Genomic DNA, 17,394 nt, shown 5'->3' with positions numbered 1-17,394 from the left:
GAATATTTGTGCAGTTCCAGTCACCTACCTACAGGAAAGGTATCAATAAGATTGAAGGAGTACAGAGAAAATTTGCAAGTGTGTTGTCGTGCCTTGAAGACCTGAGTTATAGGGAAATGATGAACAGGTTAAAACATTATTTTCTGAAGTGTAGGAAAATGAGAGGAGATTTGATATAAGAATGTAAAATTACAAGGTGTAAATGCAAGCAGGCTTTTTCCTCTGAGGTTGGGTGTGACCAGAACAAGAGGTCATAGGTTAAGGTTGAAAGGTGAAATGTTTAAGGGGAGCATGAAGGGAAACTTATTACTCAGAGGCTGGTGAGAGTGTGGAACAAGCTACTAGTGGAAGTGCTGGATGCATGTTTGATTTCAGCATTTAAATGAAATTACAATAAGTGTGTGGATAAGAAGGGGTATAGAGAGCTATGGTTCAAGTGCAGGTTGATGGGACTAGGCGGAATAATAGGTCAGCCTAATCCCATCAGACTAGATGGGCCAAAGGGCCTGTTTCCGTGTGGGAGAGCTCCATGACTCTAAATACTGAGCTGATCAAACAGAGCTTAAGTTATAAGGAAAGACTGTACAGCCAGAGGCCTTTCCCTAGGGCAAACAAAAGGTGGTGACCTTATTGAGGCTTACCTCATGAGAGGTTTAATAACGTAGATTGTTACAGTCTCTGGGGGAATCTAAAACCAGTGAGTATAGGTTTAAGGTGAGGGGTAAAGTTGTAATGGGGATGTGAAAGTCAACTTCCCCTAGAGGGTGTTGTGTATGTTGAATGAGCTTCCAGACAAAGTGGCAGAGTTGGATGCAGTTGCAAGATTTAAGAGCTATTTGGTGAGCTACATGGGTGAGAATGGTTTAGAGGGTGATGCACCATCAATAACTCTCGGAGACGTGAGGCGAGAGATAGGCTTTTATTAGCTGGAATAGAGAGCACTATCAGCAGCAAGAGACCATCACACAACATCCTGGAGACTGAGGGAGGAGCAGTGCCTCCAATCGCCTTTATACCGGGGTCTGTGGGAGGAGCCACAGGAGCAGTCAGCAGGGGGGCTGTGTCCAGACAGGTATATGTAGTTCACCACAAAGGGACATGGAACAAATGCAGGCAAATGGGACCAATTGAGAAAGACCTCTTGGTGACATGGCTAAGTTGGGCTATAGGGCCTCTTTCTGTGCTGAACAACTCTGACTCTGTCTGTGCAGAGAGCAGGTGAGAGCACCATTGCTTCAGGTCAATGAGCCTCAATTGGTCTTTCATCTGGTGTTAGTCACCTACCTTGATGGGATTAGGCTGGGTAATAGTGAAATGCTGTATTCCTTTGGCCAAAATCAGGTGCTCCCAACCACCTTTTTTTATGCCATGGGCCAAAAGCATTAAGGTGGACCCTAAGTTGGAACCTCGTGGTTTCGCAGCTTTGTGTTGTTGGATTTGTACCAGCTAACCCAGTGGTAACCACACTGTATGATGGGAAAGGCAGTGGTAGTGTAGGATTCATGTCTAACAAAGACTTCACTCCTGCCTCACCTGAGGAACATGTGCAACTACCACAGGTAGATTGGTGGGGATGAACACAAGTCAATCTACCTCTTGATACAGTTTCTCTTAACGATTCCGGTCTTAGATTGCCCACTTTGCTCAGGGCAGGGCTAGATGTGAAGTGCCTCTAAGCACTAACTGGTGATGGACAGCGATATCCTCTGCCCAGGGTACATTGTGTGCCTTTTGTTGCCTCTCATTACCCACAAATTCATCTTCTTTCTAGGCCATCAGGGTAAAGAATATGTGATCACATTCTGCTAATCTCTGTCTGAACTATGAAAAGGAACAATAAGTACGAGACATATAACATAAAGGTTTGGAAGACATGAGCACTGGACTCTCTTTAGAAAGCTATGGAGCAAGAAAAGAATATTTTTTAAATGGTGAAACAATAGGATACCCATCACTCCAAAATTCCCATTGACGGTACTGTTTATCAGCTAGAGGAATTTTATCTGCTTTGAATTTTCAGGTGTATTCAAAAACTCTGTCCGATAATTTTGAACCACTCAGTCATGGGCCATCTTCTTGACAGGATGAGGCCTGGAGAGTAGCATTAGGATCTCAAAAGATAAGAGAGGTGCATGCGAAATTACTGCCTTGTAGGCTGTAGGTAGTTAGTTAATAAGTACAATTGAGGCTGAACTTGATTTTGGGCTTGTCAGGGAAGCTGGACTTGGGGTGGAATGAAGCTGGCAGAAGAGGCAATGGTGCTCTTGTCAGTAGCAAAAACATGGCCAATACTGGAGATCCAAAGCAAAAATGGAATGCTGTAAGCATTCATCAGATCTGCAGAGTGAAACTGAGTTCATGTTTCCAATCAGTGATCTTTTCCTGAAATGTTCTGTTGTTATTGTAAAGGAATGGGGAAAATATTATAATGTGATGTTAAAAATATTTGAAATATAACTTGGATTTCAAAAATATTGTGGAAAACAAGTGGACAAAAATATTTTCTGGAATTACCTTAAGTCATTTGGTTTATAAGGAAATACTCTTCATTACAGGTGTTAACATACAGCTTCATTCTTAAGTAATAACTGGAAATGTGTTTCTTGAAATACCAGTAATTGGAAATGTGTTACCTATGGTGTTTAGGTTGAACACGTTGAGTAATAAACACAGTAAATTTGAACATGCAAAGGTTATTAAGGCAAACTTTTAATGTCTTTTTAATTAGATTGTAAGACAGGATCGCACAATGGAACAGATTGTTTTCCCTGTTCCGAATATCTGCGAGTTCCTCACCAAGGAATCCAAATTGCGTGTGTACTACACCACTGAGCGTGATGAGCAAGGCAGCAAGATAAATGACTTCTTCCTGAGTTCTGAGGACCTCTTCAATGAAATGAACTGGCAAAAGAAGCTTCGAGGTTAGTTGAGTTACTTTTAAACTAATGCAGGTAACAATGCATAAAACACTGGTGCCATTTCTCCTCTCTCTACACCGCAACATCCCCTTGATATTATCACCACATAACGTTGAAACTTGCAAGCTTTGCATTTGTTGATTTGTAAAGTAATCCGTTAAGGGCACTTGTTTTCCATCTGTAGTTTTCATTTGAAAAGTAAAAATTGAGAATGCAACTATTGTTTATCTTGATGAATGTTTTTCCTTTTATATCTGACTTTACTGAGGCATTTAACCATGAAAATAAAACAGTCCTTCACGATTTCTCGAAGTATTAATGTAGTTGATAGTCCATAGGCAAAATAAGCAGAGCCCAAGGACAACGGTTGGTGGTAGTGATTATGGATCCTTGGATAGCATGGTTAGTAGCGTAGTGGTTAGTGCGCTGCTGTTACAGCCCGAGGTGTTCAGGGGTTAGGAGTTCAATTCCAGTGCAGTTCTGTTCGGAATCTGTGCAGCCTCCCCATGGAACGTGTGGGTTTTCCTCGGGTGCTCCAGTTTCTTCACACAGTCCAAAGACATACTGGGGAGGTAGATTGTCCCGTGATTAGGTTAGGTGTTTGTTGGGGTTTGCTGGAAGGGCCAACTCTGTGCTGTAACACTAAATAAATAATTACTCAAAACCAGTCCACACATGCAATGTTGGTGGTGAAATACGTTTCCAATTAAATCATTTAATGATGATTGTGCCAAAAGCAATTTATTTGTGTACTATTTTCTTTTAAGTTTATATTCTGAGCAGCCTTATTTTTTCCCTTTGTAATACTTTGATTGCTTTTAAAGTCTTTAATCCTTTCTGAGAATTCCTCTGTACTTGGTTTATTTAACTGCGCTCTTATGATGCAAGTTGCATCACAGGTAAAGTTAAACATTCAGCTACTTATTCATGTCAATAAAATTTGAGTGAATTGATAGTTTTAATTTTAACCTTCAAATCAGTATCAAAGTGTGACCAGAGTCTCATTGTTTATGCCCATTTTAAATTGAACATATCTCAAAGAGATTGGGAGATTAAAAGAAAAGCAAGTCTTGCATTTATGTGGCAAATTTCACAACTTCAAGAGAACTGGAAGCATTCTATTCCAAAAGAGGAGTTTTTAAAGCATAGTTATTTTGAAGCATAAAAAATGTGGCAGTCACTTTGTACATAGCAAGCTCCCATGAACAACTGTGTGTAAATTCCTATTGATATCAGTTGAAGGGGAACCACATTACTATTTTTTTCAAAATAATATGCAAGATCTTTAAGGTCTGAGTACCTCTGTTTAACGTCTCTCCCCAAAGAGGCAACTTTGACAGTGCAGCACTCCTTCAAAGCTGCCCTGAAGTGCTGGTCTGCCCACCACCATTGACGCAAACGCTTGAGGGGGACCTGTTGGGACAAGGCTAACACATCCTGATTTTGGGATCTGATGTCCAGATTTTGTTCATGTGTTCACAAATAAAACTTCTAACATCTTGAACTCGATTTCAAATTTTAAACACCAGGTTCTGCAGATGCAGGAAATCCAGAAGAACAAACACAAAATGGTAGAGGAACTCAGCAGGTCAGGCATCATCTATAGAGAGGAGTAAACAGTCAATGTTTTGAGATGAGACCCTTCATCAGGACAGGAAATGAAATGGGAAGAAGCCAGAATGAGAAAGTGGGGACAAGGGAGGTAGTACGAGCTGGATTAGCTAAGACATTCTTTTGTCTCATAGCTGTATTTCTATTGATGTTAAATATTATAGCTGAAAGCAAAGTATATTTGTTGATGCCAATTCCTCAGAAAAAATAATCACTGTGCAAACTTTAATCTGTTTGAAAAAGGGATAGGCTCCCATTTTGTCCAAAGTTGAGCCTGTTACTATTGGATACAAAGATCCAGAGATACAGTGCAATTGTAAGCGATAACAAAACTAGCTGTAGTGTAATGAAATATTCAAAAGTTGCTGGTGCTAACATTAGAGAGATGCAGCATGGAAAAGAGCCCTTTAGCCCAAAGAGGGCCCAATTTTACACTTGTCCATTTTATTACATTTCTCTTGCTTCCCACAGATTCCACTGCTCACCTTCACACTAAGGGTAATTTGCAGTGGTAAATTAACCTACTAATCTGCCCATAACATACCTGATGATAAACTGATAATAATGGTGGTACAATTGGTATTGTTTAGTAGTACAATATGAAAAATTAATTTCAAAAATTAGTTTAGGGTTGCTGACAGATGCTTGGAAGGCAATTGGATGAAGAAAATGAATTGAAAAGCATTGGAAAAACTATGATTTTAAAGTGAAGAATTGGACTTTAGTCCTTCCTTGGTCGTAATAACCACTGATGTAAAATATTGTTGAAACTGTTCCGTAGAAGTTATTTTAACCCTTTGTATTATATCAAAAACAGGGCAGATCGCTGATTGAAGTGGTTCTGTAGTGTTCTGCATGGTCATTTAGTGGCTCGTGTATTAGGTTACTAATATAGAAGATGAGTTATGACTCGGGAATCCAATTCTCTCATTGCCTTGTGCAATGCCATCGTGCTAGATTACTGGTGACGCAGAAATGCTGTTCAGCCCCTCCCCCCCCCAAGTTCCTCCAGCAAATTGCCATACGTTATATTACTATTTCGTAACTAATGTACTTGCACCCATGATAGCATTGCCAAATGGCTTTATTTTGAATTTCTCACATCCATAAGGATACTTGTCTAATTATCGATCTGTGATAACAGTTGCAAATTAAATCCTATGACCTCTTGTCCAAAAGTGACGTGGGCCTACATCGTCAGGACAACTGATAATCATAGTCACAGAAGCAGACCATTCACCCATCTAGTCCATGCTGCATGCACCACTTGCGCTGGCAACTCATTCCACACTCTCACCACCTTCTGAGTGAAGTTTCCCCTCAAATTCCCCTTAAACTAACCTATCTGCTAGGGCAATCTCATGCCTTCTTTTAACCCTCCTGATTTATTTCTCGTGTTCGCTTGCATTTCTTGTGCTCCTCAAGCACCTCATTTGTTCCGACCTGTTTATACCTGCTATGCAGCTCCTTTTGTTCTTTAACCAGAGCCTCGATATCGCTTGAAAGCCAAGATTCCCTACACCTGTTATCTTTACTTTTTATTCTGACAGGCACATGCAAGCTTTGTGCTTCCAATTTTTACTTTTGAAGGCCTCCCACTTACCAATACACTTTTGCCTGAAAACAGCCTATCCCAATGCACACTTGCAGAATCCTTTCTGATACCATCTAAGTTGGCCTTTCTCCAATTTAGAATCTCAACCTGTGGACCAGACCTTTCTTTTTACGTAATTATTTTGAAATTAATGGCATTGTGATCACTAGATGCAAAGTATTCCCCTGCACATACTTCTGACACCTGCCATGTCTCATTTGTTAATGGCAGATAAAATATCACACACTCTCTCACTGGGACTTCTGCTTACTGATTAAAGAAACTTTTCTGAATACATTCAACAAACTCCATCCCATTTAGTCTTTTTACAGTGTGGAAGTTTGAGTCAATAAGTGGAAAGTTAAAACCACCGCTATAACCACCTTATGTTTTTGTGCAACAGTCTGCGATCTCTCTATAAATTTGTTCCTCTAAATTCCATGCAATATTGGGTGGTCTGTAATATAGCTCTATTAACATGGTCACACCTTTCTTATTACTCAGTTCCACCCATAATGCCTGACTAGATGTGTTCTCCAGTCTATCCTGACTGAGCACTGCTGTGACATTTTCCCTGACTAATATTACCACTCCTCCTCCTTTAATCCCTCCCACTCTATCATGTCTAAAACAACAGAACCTTGAATTATTGAACTGCCAGTCCTGCCCCTCCTTTAACCAAGTCTCACTAGTGGCTACAATAAGATAATTCCAGGTGTTGATCCATGCCCTGGCCTTATCTGCCTCTCCTACAATACTTCAGGACTAATAAAAGATCTCTGCTCAAAACGTCAACTGTTCTCTTTTCCATAGATGCTGCCTGGCCTGCTGAGTTCCTCCAGCATTGTGTGTGTGTGTGTGTGTTGCTGTACAGGTACTACTTTCCCTTGAAGAGAGCCCAATAATCCAAAAATCTGATGCCTTTCCTCGTACACCAACTCCTTAACCATGTATTAAGCTGTATCTCATCCTCGTAGTTCTGGCCTCACGAGCACATGGCACGGGTAGCAATCCTGATATCACAACCCTAGAGGTCCAGCCCTTTAACTTAGCACCTAACTCCCCAAATTTACCTTGTGAACCTCATCACTCTTCCTACCTATGTCATTGGTATATGGACCATATACCACTTATATGGACCATGACCTCTGGCTGTTCACCATCCCACTTAAGAATTCTGAAGACTCAATCTGAGATATCCTAGACCCTGGCACCTGGGAGGCAACATACCATCCTGGAATCTTGTTCTTGTCCACAGAACGTTATTTCTGTTCCCCTAACTAATAAATCCCTGATCACCACAGCTCGCCTCTTCTTCCCTTCTGAGTAATAGAGCCAGAGACCCGACCATTGTGACTTCTTGCTGCTAGATCATTCTCCCCTCCCCAATAATGGTATACCTGTTGTTGAGGAGGATGGCCACAGGCATACTTTGCACTGGCTGTTTAACCCCTTTCCCCTTCCTGACTATCACCCAGTTTCCTATATCCTGCACCCTGACACAGCTACCTCTTTACATGTCCTATCTATCATCTCCTCAGCTTCCCAAATGATCTGGAGTTCATCCAGTTCCAGCTCCATCTCCTTAGCGTGGAGTGTTAGAAGCTGCCCTGGATGCACATAATATCGCAGGTGAAGTTGTCAGGGACACATTCCGCATATATGAAGAAGGAAAAACAGTAAACTGTAGGCAACAAAAATAATTCTGTCCATAGCTTTTTTTGCCTTCTTTGATTGAAGCCTTGAAGGGCTAAAGCCTCAAAACCCCCCACTCTGACTCTGACAATGGCCACTCTGCTTGTCGCTGCCTTGCTTTAATTTGGTCTTGCCAGTCACTGATTGGCTGCCGCTCAAAACACCAACCAGCTGCAGGTCGCTTCCTTTCCTACTCAACTATGTCCTCTCACCCTTCCGACGCTCAACACATGGACTGGGTGGTGAGGGACAGGTGGAGAGGTGTGGAGACAGACTAAGTAGTGAGGTACGGACCACAGTCTGGGCTGTGAGTGATGCAGGTAATGTGTGGACATGGTCTGGGTGGTGAGGGACAGGTGGAGAGGTGTGGAGACAGACTAAGTAGTGAGGTACGGACCACAGTCTGGGCTGTGAGTGATGCAGGTAATGTGTGGACATGGTCTGGGTGGTGAGGGACAGGTGGAGAGGTGTGGAGACAGACTGAGTAGTGAGGTACGGACCACAGTCTGGGCTGTGAGTGATGCAGGTAATGTGTGGACATGGTCTGGGTGGTGAGGGACAGGTGGAGAGGTGTGGAGACAGACTAAGTAGTGAGGTACGGACCACAGTCTGGGCTGTGAGTGATGCAGGTAATGTGTGGACATGGTCTGGGTGGTGAGGGACAGGTGGAGAGGTGTGGAGACAGACTAAGTAGTGAGGTACGGACCACAGTCTGGGCTGTGAGTGATGCAGGTAATGTGTGGACATGGTCTGGGTGGTGAGGGATGGGATGATGTTTAAGGAGGCAGGTCAGCACCACTTTCTCAAAGGGAAGGTCAGTTATTGCTGCTCTTAGGGATGCTGAAAAGTGACAAACAAACTTTGCAATGTCACTAATCTGCATCTTCCAAGCACAGATGTGTTCTCACTGTGTACATCATTGTTATTATAGTCTGTCAGCTCCTGGACACCTTAATGAATTAATAAGGTATGCCTGAGTGTTCTGTGTACTTGGATAACAATATTTCTTTGAAACGTGCATATGAATTGTACTTTGCTGCAAGAATATCTAATCTATTCAAGACTGGATCAGTCATTATTTGCATACTGTCTGGTTCCTCCTCTGCTGTTCCTGGAAATCTGATGTCTGACCTAGACTGACTTGCTTTTCTATTCCTCGTCATAGATGTTGTAAGCATTTCAAAATTCCCTTAAATTTATTTCTTAACTGTAGTAGTCTCCATTTTGATTTTAACCTCTCCCAACAGTTAATTTAAACACTTTTTCTTTTATGGAGAAAAGCAAAGTTCAACCATTGTTGTATGTGACAAACATTGCACTAAAAATACCTGTAGGTACCTTGAAGTGTTTTACTTTCATGTTTACTTTATTCTTAAGAAATTATGATAAGAATGCATTAATATAATTCTGTTTGCAACCAACCTGACATCTGTTCCAACTTGCCCATCTATATTCTGCTTTGGCTCCCACTCCCATAATGTTTTATATTTAAAATTAGCATGTTTAGTTCTTTTATAATTTCACCCTTTTCTATCTCTCGACATAGAAATGTCCCCCTACGTCCTAATATTGTTCTCGACTCTGCCAGATCTAGGATGTCCTTCTCTTAGGTCCCTTTTGACCCTGCTTGAAATTCAATATCTAGTGCTACCTTTTGGTCATTGGAGTCAATCTTTGTGGCTTGGTGCCCATTTCTCAACTCGAGTGTGCTGTATATGTGTTGCTAGAAACAACATCTGCTAACAGGCAAGCAAGTACAAGCATTAAACTTGGCAATATCTGCTTCTGAAGAGTTCCTTCAGAGCGTCAGAAGAATGAGATAACTATTTAATTGGAAGCCAAACAGGAATTATTACTCACTCACAATTAAAACTTGTTTTAATACAATAATAGCAGTGGTTACTTGAGTCTGATCTGTCAATCTTCTGTTGAATTATTCATTATCTGGAATGTGTATTGGTACTTAGTGGAATCCCTGATGTCCTCTCCCTAGCACCACCTTACTTTTCTTGAGGGACTGCAGTCTCCACAAATAAGGGAGAGGAACATCTATTGAAATTTTATGTGGAAGCCCAGGAAATAATTACCTCTTTGCTTGTCCACCATACAAGATGTCCCCTTTGATTTCCTTTCAAAATATCCTAACATTGCAGTGACTACACCATGAGGCGGTTCTACAGTACTGTGCACAAGTCTTGGGTGCCTGAGACTTTTGCACAGTACTATTTTTGTTAAAGTGGAGCAGAGAGCGAGTTTGTAAATCTGACAGGAGCAAAGGATGTTGGGAATACTGAGGGCGGAGCTCCGCAGGAGGGTGTGGGACAGGTGGCAGAGGAGTACCAGGGCAGGGAGTGGCATGGGTGCAAACACACCAAGCCCTGAGACACCAGCTCATTTGATTCCAAACAATTGGCTTATTGATCATTACAGAATGTCTCTCTGGTGCTTCCTGCTCCCACCCCTCCCACTCCCAGTCTACAGTAAAAACCCAGATCAGAATCAGGTTTATCATCATTCACATATGTCAGGAAATTTGTTGTTGATGTGTGAAATGAGTGTGGCCCTTCAAATAGTGAAACTGCCCTCCTGAAGTGATGTCTATTCCTGTTGCAAATCAGTGACTACACCGTAAAACAAATAGGGTAGGCTATAGTGGCAATGATCCCTTTGGATTCTCATGCCTATAATAACTCTGGAAAAGGCTTTCAAGTTACTCCCAGATCCCACAAATATATATATATTTCTTTTTGTAATTTATTGTATGTTTTATATATTACACAAAACAACATATCATGCAGGTGATAATAAATCAGAATCAGGTTTATTATCACCAGCATGATTAACTTAGCAGCAGCAGTTCAATGCAATACATAAACTAGCAGAGAGAAAAAACAATAAATAAAATAAAAATAATAAATAATAAATAAACAAGTAAATCAACTGCATATATTAAATATTTTTTTTTAATGTGTAAAACCAGAAATACTGTATATTTTTTAAAAAGTGTGGTGGTGTCCAAAGATTGAATGTCCATTTAGGAATCGGATGGCAGAGGGGAAGAAGCTGTTCCTGAATCACTGAGTGTGTGCCTTCAGGCTTCTGTACCTCCTACCTGATGGTAACAGTGAGAAAAGGGCATGCCCTGGGTGCTAGAGGTCCTTAACAATGGACACTGCCTTTCTGAGGCACCGCTCCCTGAAGATGTCTTGGGTACTTTGTAGGCTAGTGCCCAAGATGGAGCTGACTAGATTTACAACCTTCTGCAGCTTCTTTCGGTCCTGTGCAGTAGCCCTTCCATACCAAACAGCGATGCAGCGTGTCAGAATACTCTCCATGGTACAATTATAGAAATTTTTGAGTGTATTTGTTGACATGCCAAATCTCTTCGAACTCCTAATAAAGTACAGCCACTATCTTGCCTTCTTTATAACTACATTGATATCTTGGGACTAGGTTAGATCCTCCGAGATCTTGACACCCAGGGACTTGAAGCTGCTCATTCTCTCCACTTCTGATCCCTCAGTGAGGATTGGTATGTGTTCCTTCGTCTTACCCTTCCTGAAGTCCACAATCAACTCTTTTATCTTACTGACATTGAGTGCCAGGTTGTTGCTACGGTACCACTCCACTAGTTGGCATGTGTCATTCCTGTACGCCCTCTTGTCACCATCTGATGTTCTACCAACAATGGTTGTATCATCAGCAATTTTATAGATGGTATTTGAGCTATGCCTAGCCACACAGTCATGTGTATATAGAGAGTAGAGCAGTGGGCTAAGCACACACACCTGAGGTGCGCCAGTGTTGATCGTCCGCGAGGAGGATATGTTATCACCAATCCATATAGGTTTTGGTCTTCTGGTTAGAAAGTTGAGGATGCAATTGCAGAGGGAGGTACCAAGGCCCAGGTTCTGCAACTTCTCAATCAGGATTGTGGGAATGATGGTATTAAACGCTGAGCTACAGTCAATGAACAGTATCCTGATGTGGCTGTTTGTGTTGTCCAGGTGTTTTAAAGCCGTGCGGAGAGCCTTTGAGATTGCGTTTGCCATTGACCTATTGTGGCGATAGGCAAATTGCAATGGGTCCAGGTCCTTGCTGAGGCAGAAGTTCAGTCTATCATGACCAACCTCTCAAATCATTTCATTACCGTCGGTGTGCATGCTGCTGAGTGAAAGTCATTCAGGCAGCCCACATTATTCTGATAAATCTGATTCTGAAAACTTTCTGGGTGTATACTGATTTCTCTCTGGAAAGTTACCATTTAAGGTTTAATGTATTAGTTTTATCCTGCTTTGCCCACCCTATTTATCAGGCACTATGGAATCTATCTATCCTTTTAGAATGATGTTAAACATTCTACAGAATTTGAAAGTATACTTTGCTTCCATTTCCAGGTCATTTTTATCAAAGAAAGCACCCACAGTGAAGACTTGCTGTATATTCCTCCCAGTTGTTCACTGCCACATTCTGTTCTCTGAGCCAATGTTTTCACTCTTCTGCTGTGCCTTCAACAGAATTAGATAGGACTGATGTCCATGAGATGTTACTTTATCAAAAGCCTTTTCAGTGTTCATGTACACAATACTTAATGGACACACTCAAACAGAACGTAATAATGTGTCTGGTTTCCAACTGCATTTCTGGTTTCGGCAACAGTGAGCTGAACCATAACTTAAGACCATAAAACAGAGGAGCAGAATTAGGCCATTCAGGCCATCGAGTCTGCTCTGCCATTCCATCATGGCTGATCCCGAATCCCACTCAACCCCATCCACTTGATTTCTCGCCGTATCTTTTGATGCCCTGACTGATCAAGAAACGATCAACTTCTGCCTTAAATATACCCACAGACTTGGCCTCCACTGCAGTCTGTGGCAGAGCATTTCAGGGATTCATTACTCTTTGGCTAAAAAAGTTCCTCCTTATCTCTATTCCAAAAGGTCAGCGCTCAGTTTTGAGGCTGTGCTCTCTAATTCTGGATACCCCCACCATAGGAAACATCCTCTCCACATCCACCCCTCAACTAACTTCCTTATAAAATAGCATTACAAACACTTGCTAAGATAGCAATGGGTTCTTGAAAATGCAATAATCTTTCATCTCAGATCACCATCCAAGGTCAAATTGATCAGGTCAAAGCAAATGGATTGAGTCTCACTGCACTCTAGTTGTTGGCCTGGGTAGATTGGGACCACAGGACGGGTGCCAGTGTTCTAGAGGGAAGCATGTTGTAACTTTGAGGGTTCTGTGGAGTTATTGGGAGCTATTGAGAAGGCACAAGAAAAACCTACAAAGGAATCGGGTTGAGGATTGAGTAAAATCTTACAGAACATATCTTCACAAGATCTGTACGTTAAATTGATTGGAGTGATGATGCAGTGGTTACTGGCTGTGGCTTATCGTGTGGAATATGATTGATAAGATTGCTCTGACAGCTAGCATAGAACTAATGAGCTGAATGTCAACTTGACAGTGTAGGAAAGCAAGCACCAATGTAATTTGCAATGAGAAGGTTCTTGTATGCTTTCTGAAAACCCACAAGAAAGTTAAGAATTTGTCATAGATGGCAACAAACCAGACGCTGCCATCTAATACACTGTTCATTTTTCCTTACGCCTCAAGCCACATACCAGTCGGTACTTTCTATTCCATTTTGGTTAGCAGAAGCCATTATTTGTCACAAGAAGCAGGAGATATAAAAAGCAGAGTCTGTCAGGACTATCTGTTCCTTTGTAAATCAGTCAAATAATTAGACAGTGGCAGGGGCCACTAAGAAAGCTAGGTTTAAGTGGAACAGCTATTTTGGGAGTGAACAGGGTTACAGTGGGGAAACGGTCTTTGGCTTACGTGGCTTTTGTGAGAAGAGGTTGAGACTAAGATTCCAGTCATGTTCCTTTCTTCCTTTATTATTCCATGGTAGGACAATGAAAATAGATCCCAGGGCAGCCTTGTGCTCCTCTTGCACAATGTGGGAGTCAGGGAGACCTCCGGTGTCTCTGACGACTACACCTGTGAGAAGAACATCTGCTTGCAGCTCCTTGCAGTCTGTGTCAGGGAACTGGAACTGGATGATCATTTGGGAGAATGAGGAGCTGATGGGAGCTGCATGAAGGCAGTCACTCCTAAGTTGCAGGAGGCACATAGATGGTTTCAGTTAGGAGAGAGAGAGAGAGAAGAAATAGGCCGAAAGCACATAGTACTCCTGTGGTGAATACCCTCAATAACACTTTGGATACTATTGGGTGGGACTTAGAAAGGGAGGGGAGGAAGAGGAGAGTGGTGGTGATAAAGGATTAAATAGTTAGGACAACAGACAGAAGATTGTGTGAAAGAGATAACCAGATGGTTGCCTCCTTCGACCAAGGTGAGGGATGTCTCAGATTTGGTCCACAGTATTCCTACAAGGAAAGATGAACAGCCAGAAGTCATGGGACATATTGGTGCCAATGACATAGTTAGGAAAAGGGATGAAGTTCTGAAGAGTGAATAAAAGGCAGTCGGAGTCTAAAAGGCAGGACTTCAGTTGCTGTATTCTCTGGATTGCTGCCTGTACCATGCACCAGTGAAGTTAAGAATAGGATGATATAGCAGATAAACGTGTGGCTGAAGAATTGGTCCAGGGTCAGTTTTTGTAAATCATTGGGATCTCTTCTAGAGAAGGTATGACCTAATCAAAAGGGACAGGTTGCTCTTGAACTTAAAGGGGGCCAATGTCCTGTATGGGCAGGTTTGCTAGAGCTGTTGGGAGAGTTCAAACAGTGTTGGCAGGGGAGTAGGAACCAATATGGTAGTTCAGAGAATCAAGCAGTTTGTGTAAAGGTAGATGCAATGAGCACAGAGGCTATGAGGAAAAATAAGCAGTGGATAGGGCATAAATACAGTCAGTTGGATGGATTGAAATAGTATGTTTCAATGTGAGAATTATCAGGAACAAGGGTGATGAACAGAGCTTGGGTCAGTGTTATGGCCATTACAGAGACGTGGTCGTCACTGGGGCAGGAATGTTGCTGAATGTTCTGGGGTTAGGGACAGGGAGGGAGTTAAGAGGTGGGGGAAATGGCATTGTTTTGTGAGGTTTACTGAGTTGGTATGAGTGGAAGTCAGAAACAGGAAGGGAGCAATCACTCTATTGGGTGTATTCTCTAGACCCCCCCCCCCCCCAAAGCAACAGAGACATTGAGGAAAACAAAAAGAGAAAGCCATGCTTTTGGTGATCATTGCGCACTTACTGGCCCCAGGAGTTGTACCAGATGTTTGGAGGGTGGCAAATTCATCATCTAGTTACATAAGATCTGTTTGATTACATCCTGACTTTTCTTTTAAAACAATTCAAAATTATTTTCATCCACTCCTCCTAAGATGCAATTTCTTGATTCCTAATGTAAGGTTTCACTTGAGTTCCAAAAGTTCTGAGCCAGTGTTAGTTTAATGCATGCTTGTTAAAGAATGATTGGAATTAACACTATTGAGATGATAAGATTGCCTTTTACACAGCTATTATAATCTGGAATGCACGATCTGAAAGGAGGTGGAGGAAAATTGAGGGATAAGTAGATGAAAAAGAAAAACCTGCATTAGGGCTGATTAAGAAAGTACAGCTAAACAGATAACCCAAGGACATGAGAGGCCAAATATCTAGTTTCTGCGCTGAATGCAAAACGGTTTTTACCTCATGATCAAAGCTCTCACCTTTTGCTTTTTTTTAATTGTTCATGTATCTTTAAATACTGTCCTAATATTGAACTTTCATCTGAGTATGCTATTGACTTTAAGGAAAAACAATATAAATATTTGAGTTACATTCATCCGATCCTTAAGTCACAAGTGATTTATTAGGTCAGAAGACAAAGCAGACCCATGTTGTGAAGTACAGTTAAAGAATGGTGTGTTTATATTAACTGATATGAGTGGTGGTGAGTATTTTTTTAAAAACTGCAGCTGTTTGAATTTCCAATACAGACAGAAAATGTAAGGGAAGACTCAGCAAGTCAGGCAACATCTGAGGAAAGAAACTTGTTAACATTTCAGGTTCAAGCTCCTTTGTAAAATTTCAGGCACTGCTTCTTTTACCACAGATGCTTTCTGACCTGCTGAGATTTTCCTGTATTTGTCATTATTATTAATAGCTTGTCTATAAGAAATTTAAATGTTGAATGAATAATAAGGGACTATATTTGTAATATGCGCAATGAATTACAATAGTACAGCTTTATTGGGGATTTTTTTTTGGAATACTGATCTATGGTTGGAGCTCCCAGAACTGTGAAGTAGACAGCTGGGTTTGATGGGCCATGCTGCTTCCCTGCTTGGCTGCTAGCATAAGACGCGTCAAACCCATTGGAGCATTACCTGACTGTCTCAAGATAAAACCTTTTGAGTGAGAACAGCCAATTATTAATGCATTCTGTCAAAAATTGTCAGCTGCATGGAGTCAGTAAGACCTTCTCTGCAGCTTGATAACAAATGATCCCTGTTTAGACATTTTGGAATAGCGGATTGATTAGGTGCATATTAGTTTGATGGGCTGAACATAGACAGCATTTAGGTAATTACTGGCTAATGGATATTTTAAAGCTGGCGAAGTATCAGCATATAGGAGAGAGACTGAAAATCTGGCTGATTGGTGCCACAACAACAACCTCTCACTCATTGTCCGCAAGACCACCGGAGCTGATTGTTAACTTCAGGAAGAGGAAACTAGAGGTCCATGAGAGAGTCTTCATCAGAAGATCAGAGGTGGAGAGGGTCAGCAACTTTAAATTCCTTGATGTTATCATTTCACACGACTTGTCCCGGGTCCAGTACGCAAATGCAATTATGAAGAAAGCTTCCTTTGGAGTTTGAAGATTCAACATGACATCTGAAAATTTGACAAACTTCTATTGATATATAGTGGAGAGTGTCTTCAAATAATTCCAAAATGTACTCAACCCTTCTGTCCATGATCTTGGAATTATTTGAAGATAGCAGGATTGAGGATTTACCAGAATTAAATCAAATGACTGATCAACCTAAAATATTGATATCAGGGATGGAAAGTGCGATTTGGAGTCTAAAAGTCAGAAAGGCAGCCAGTGGAGATAGGATTTCCACTGAAATTCTGAAATCACTTGGGCTGAAGGAAAAAACGAACCTTTTAGCAATATTAAACAACAGTTATCTAACAGGAAATCTTCTGGAGGACTTTCTCAAATTGGTACTTATCACCTTACCGAAAAAGCCAAGGATGATAAAATGTAACGATCACAGGACGATAAACATAATGTCTCACTGCGTCAAGCTACTGTTGAAACTAGTGTTCAGCAGAATGAAAGGTACAGTCAGCGATGAGATTGGAGAAATGCAGTTTGGTTTTCATAAAGGCTCAGGAACAAGGGAAGGAATATTTGTGATGAGAAACATCATGGAGAGATGCATTGAGGCACAAAAGACCATCTACTTATGCTTTATTAACTATGAAAAGGCTTTTGATAAAGTAAGACACGAGAAAGTAATAGAGGTGCTGAACAAGTACGATCTGGGATGGGAGAATGTGCAGATAATAAGGAACTTGTATTGGAAACAGAAATCAGC

The 17,394-nt window shown here is 41.4% G+C and overlaps 1 protein-coding gene across 9 annotated transcripts in view; it reads left to right on the top strand.

Moving 5' to 3' along the window:
• The window catches only part of itpr1b (inositol 1,4,5-trisphosphate receptor, type 1b), a 532,858-nt gene that overhangs the window by 359,085 nt on the left and 156,379 nt on the right, over positions 1-17,394 (top strand). For all 9 annotated transcript variants that reach the window (XM_073072453.1, XM_073072460.1, XM_073072457.1 and 6 more), the window contains one exon: positions 2,729-2,921. In XM_073072453.1, the coding sequence (XP_072928554.1) occupies positions 2,729-2,921 (193 nt within the window). The remainder of the gene's footprint in view (positions 1-2,728; positions 2,922-17,394) is intronic.

The sequence above is a fragment of the Hemitrygon akajei genome, chromosome 19 (genome assembly GCF_048418815.1).
Source record: "Hemitrygon akajei chromosome 19, sHemAka1.3, whole genome shotgun sequence".
Classification (NCBI taxonomy): Eukaryota; Metazoa; Chordata; class Chondrichthyes; order Myliobatiformes; family Dasyatidae; genus Hemitrygon; species Hemitrygon akajei.
Note: the sequence above shows the minus strand (reverse complement) of the source record. Positions and strands in the feature narration are given on the sequence as shown.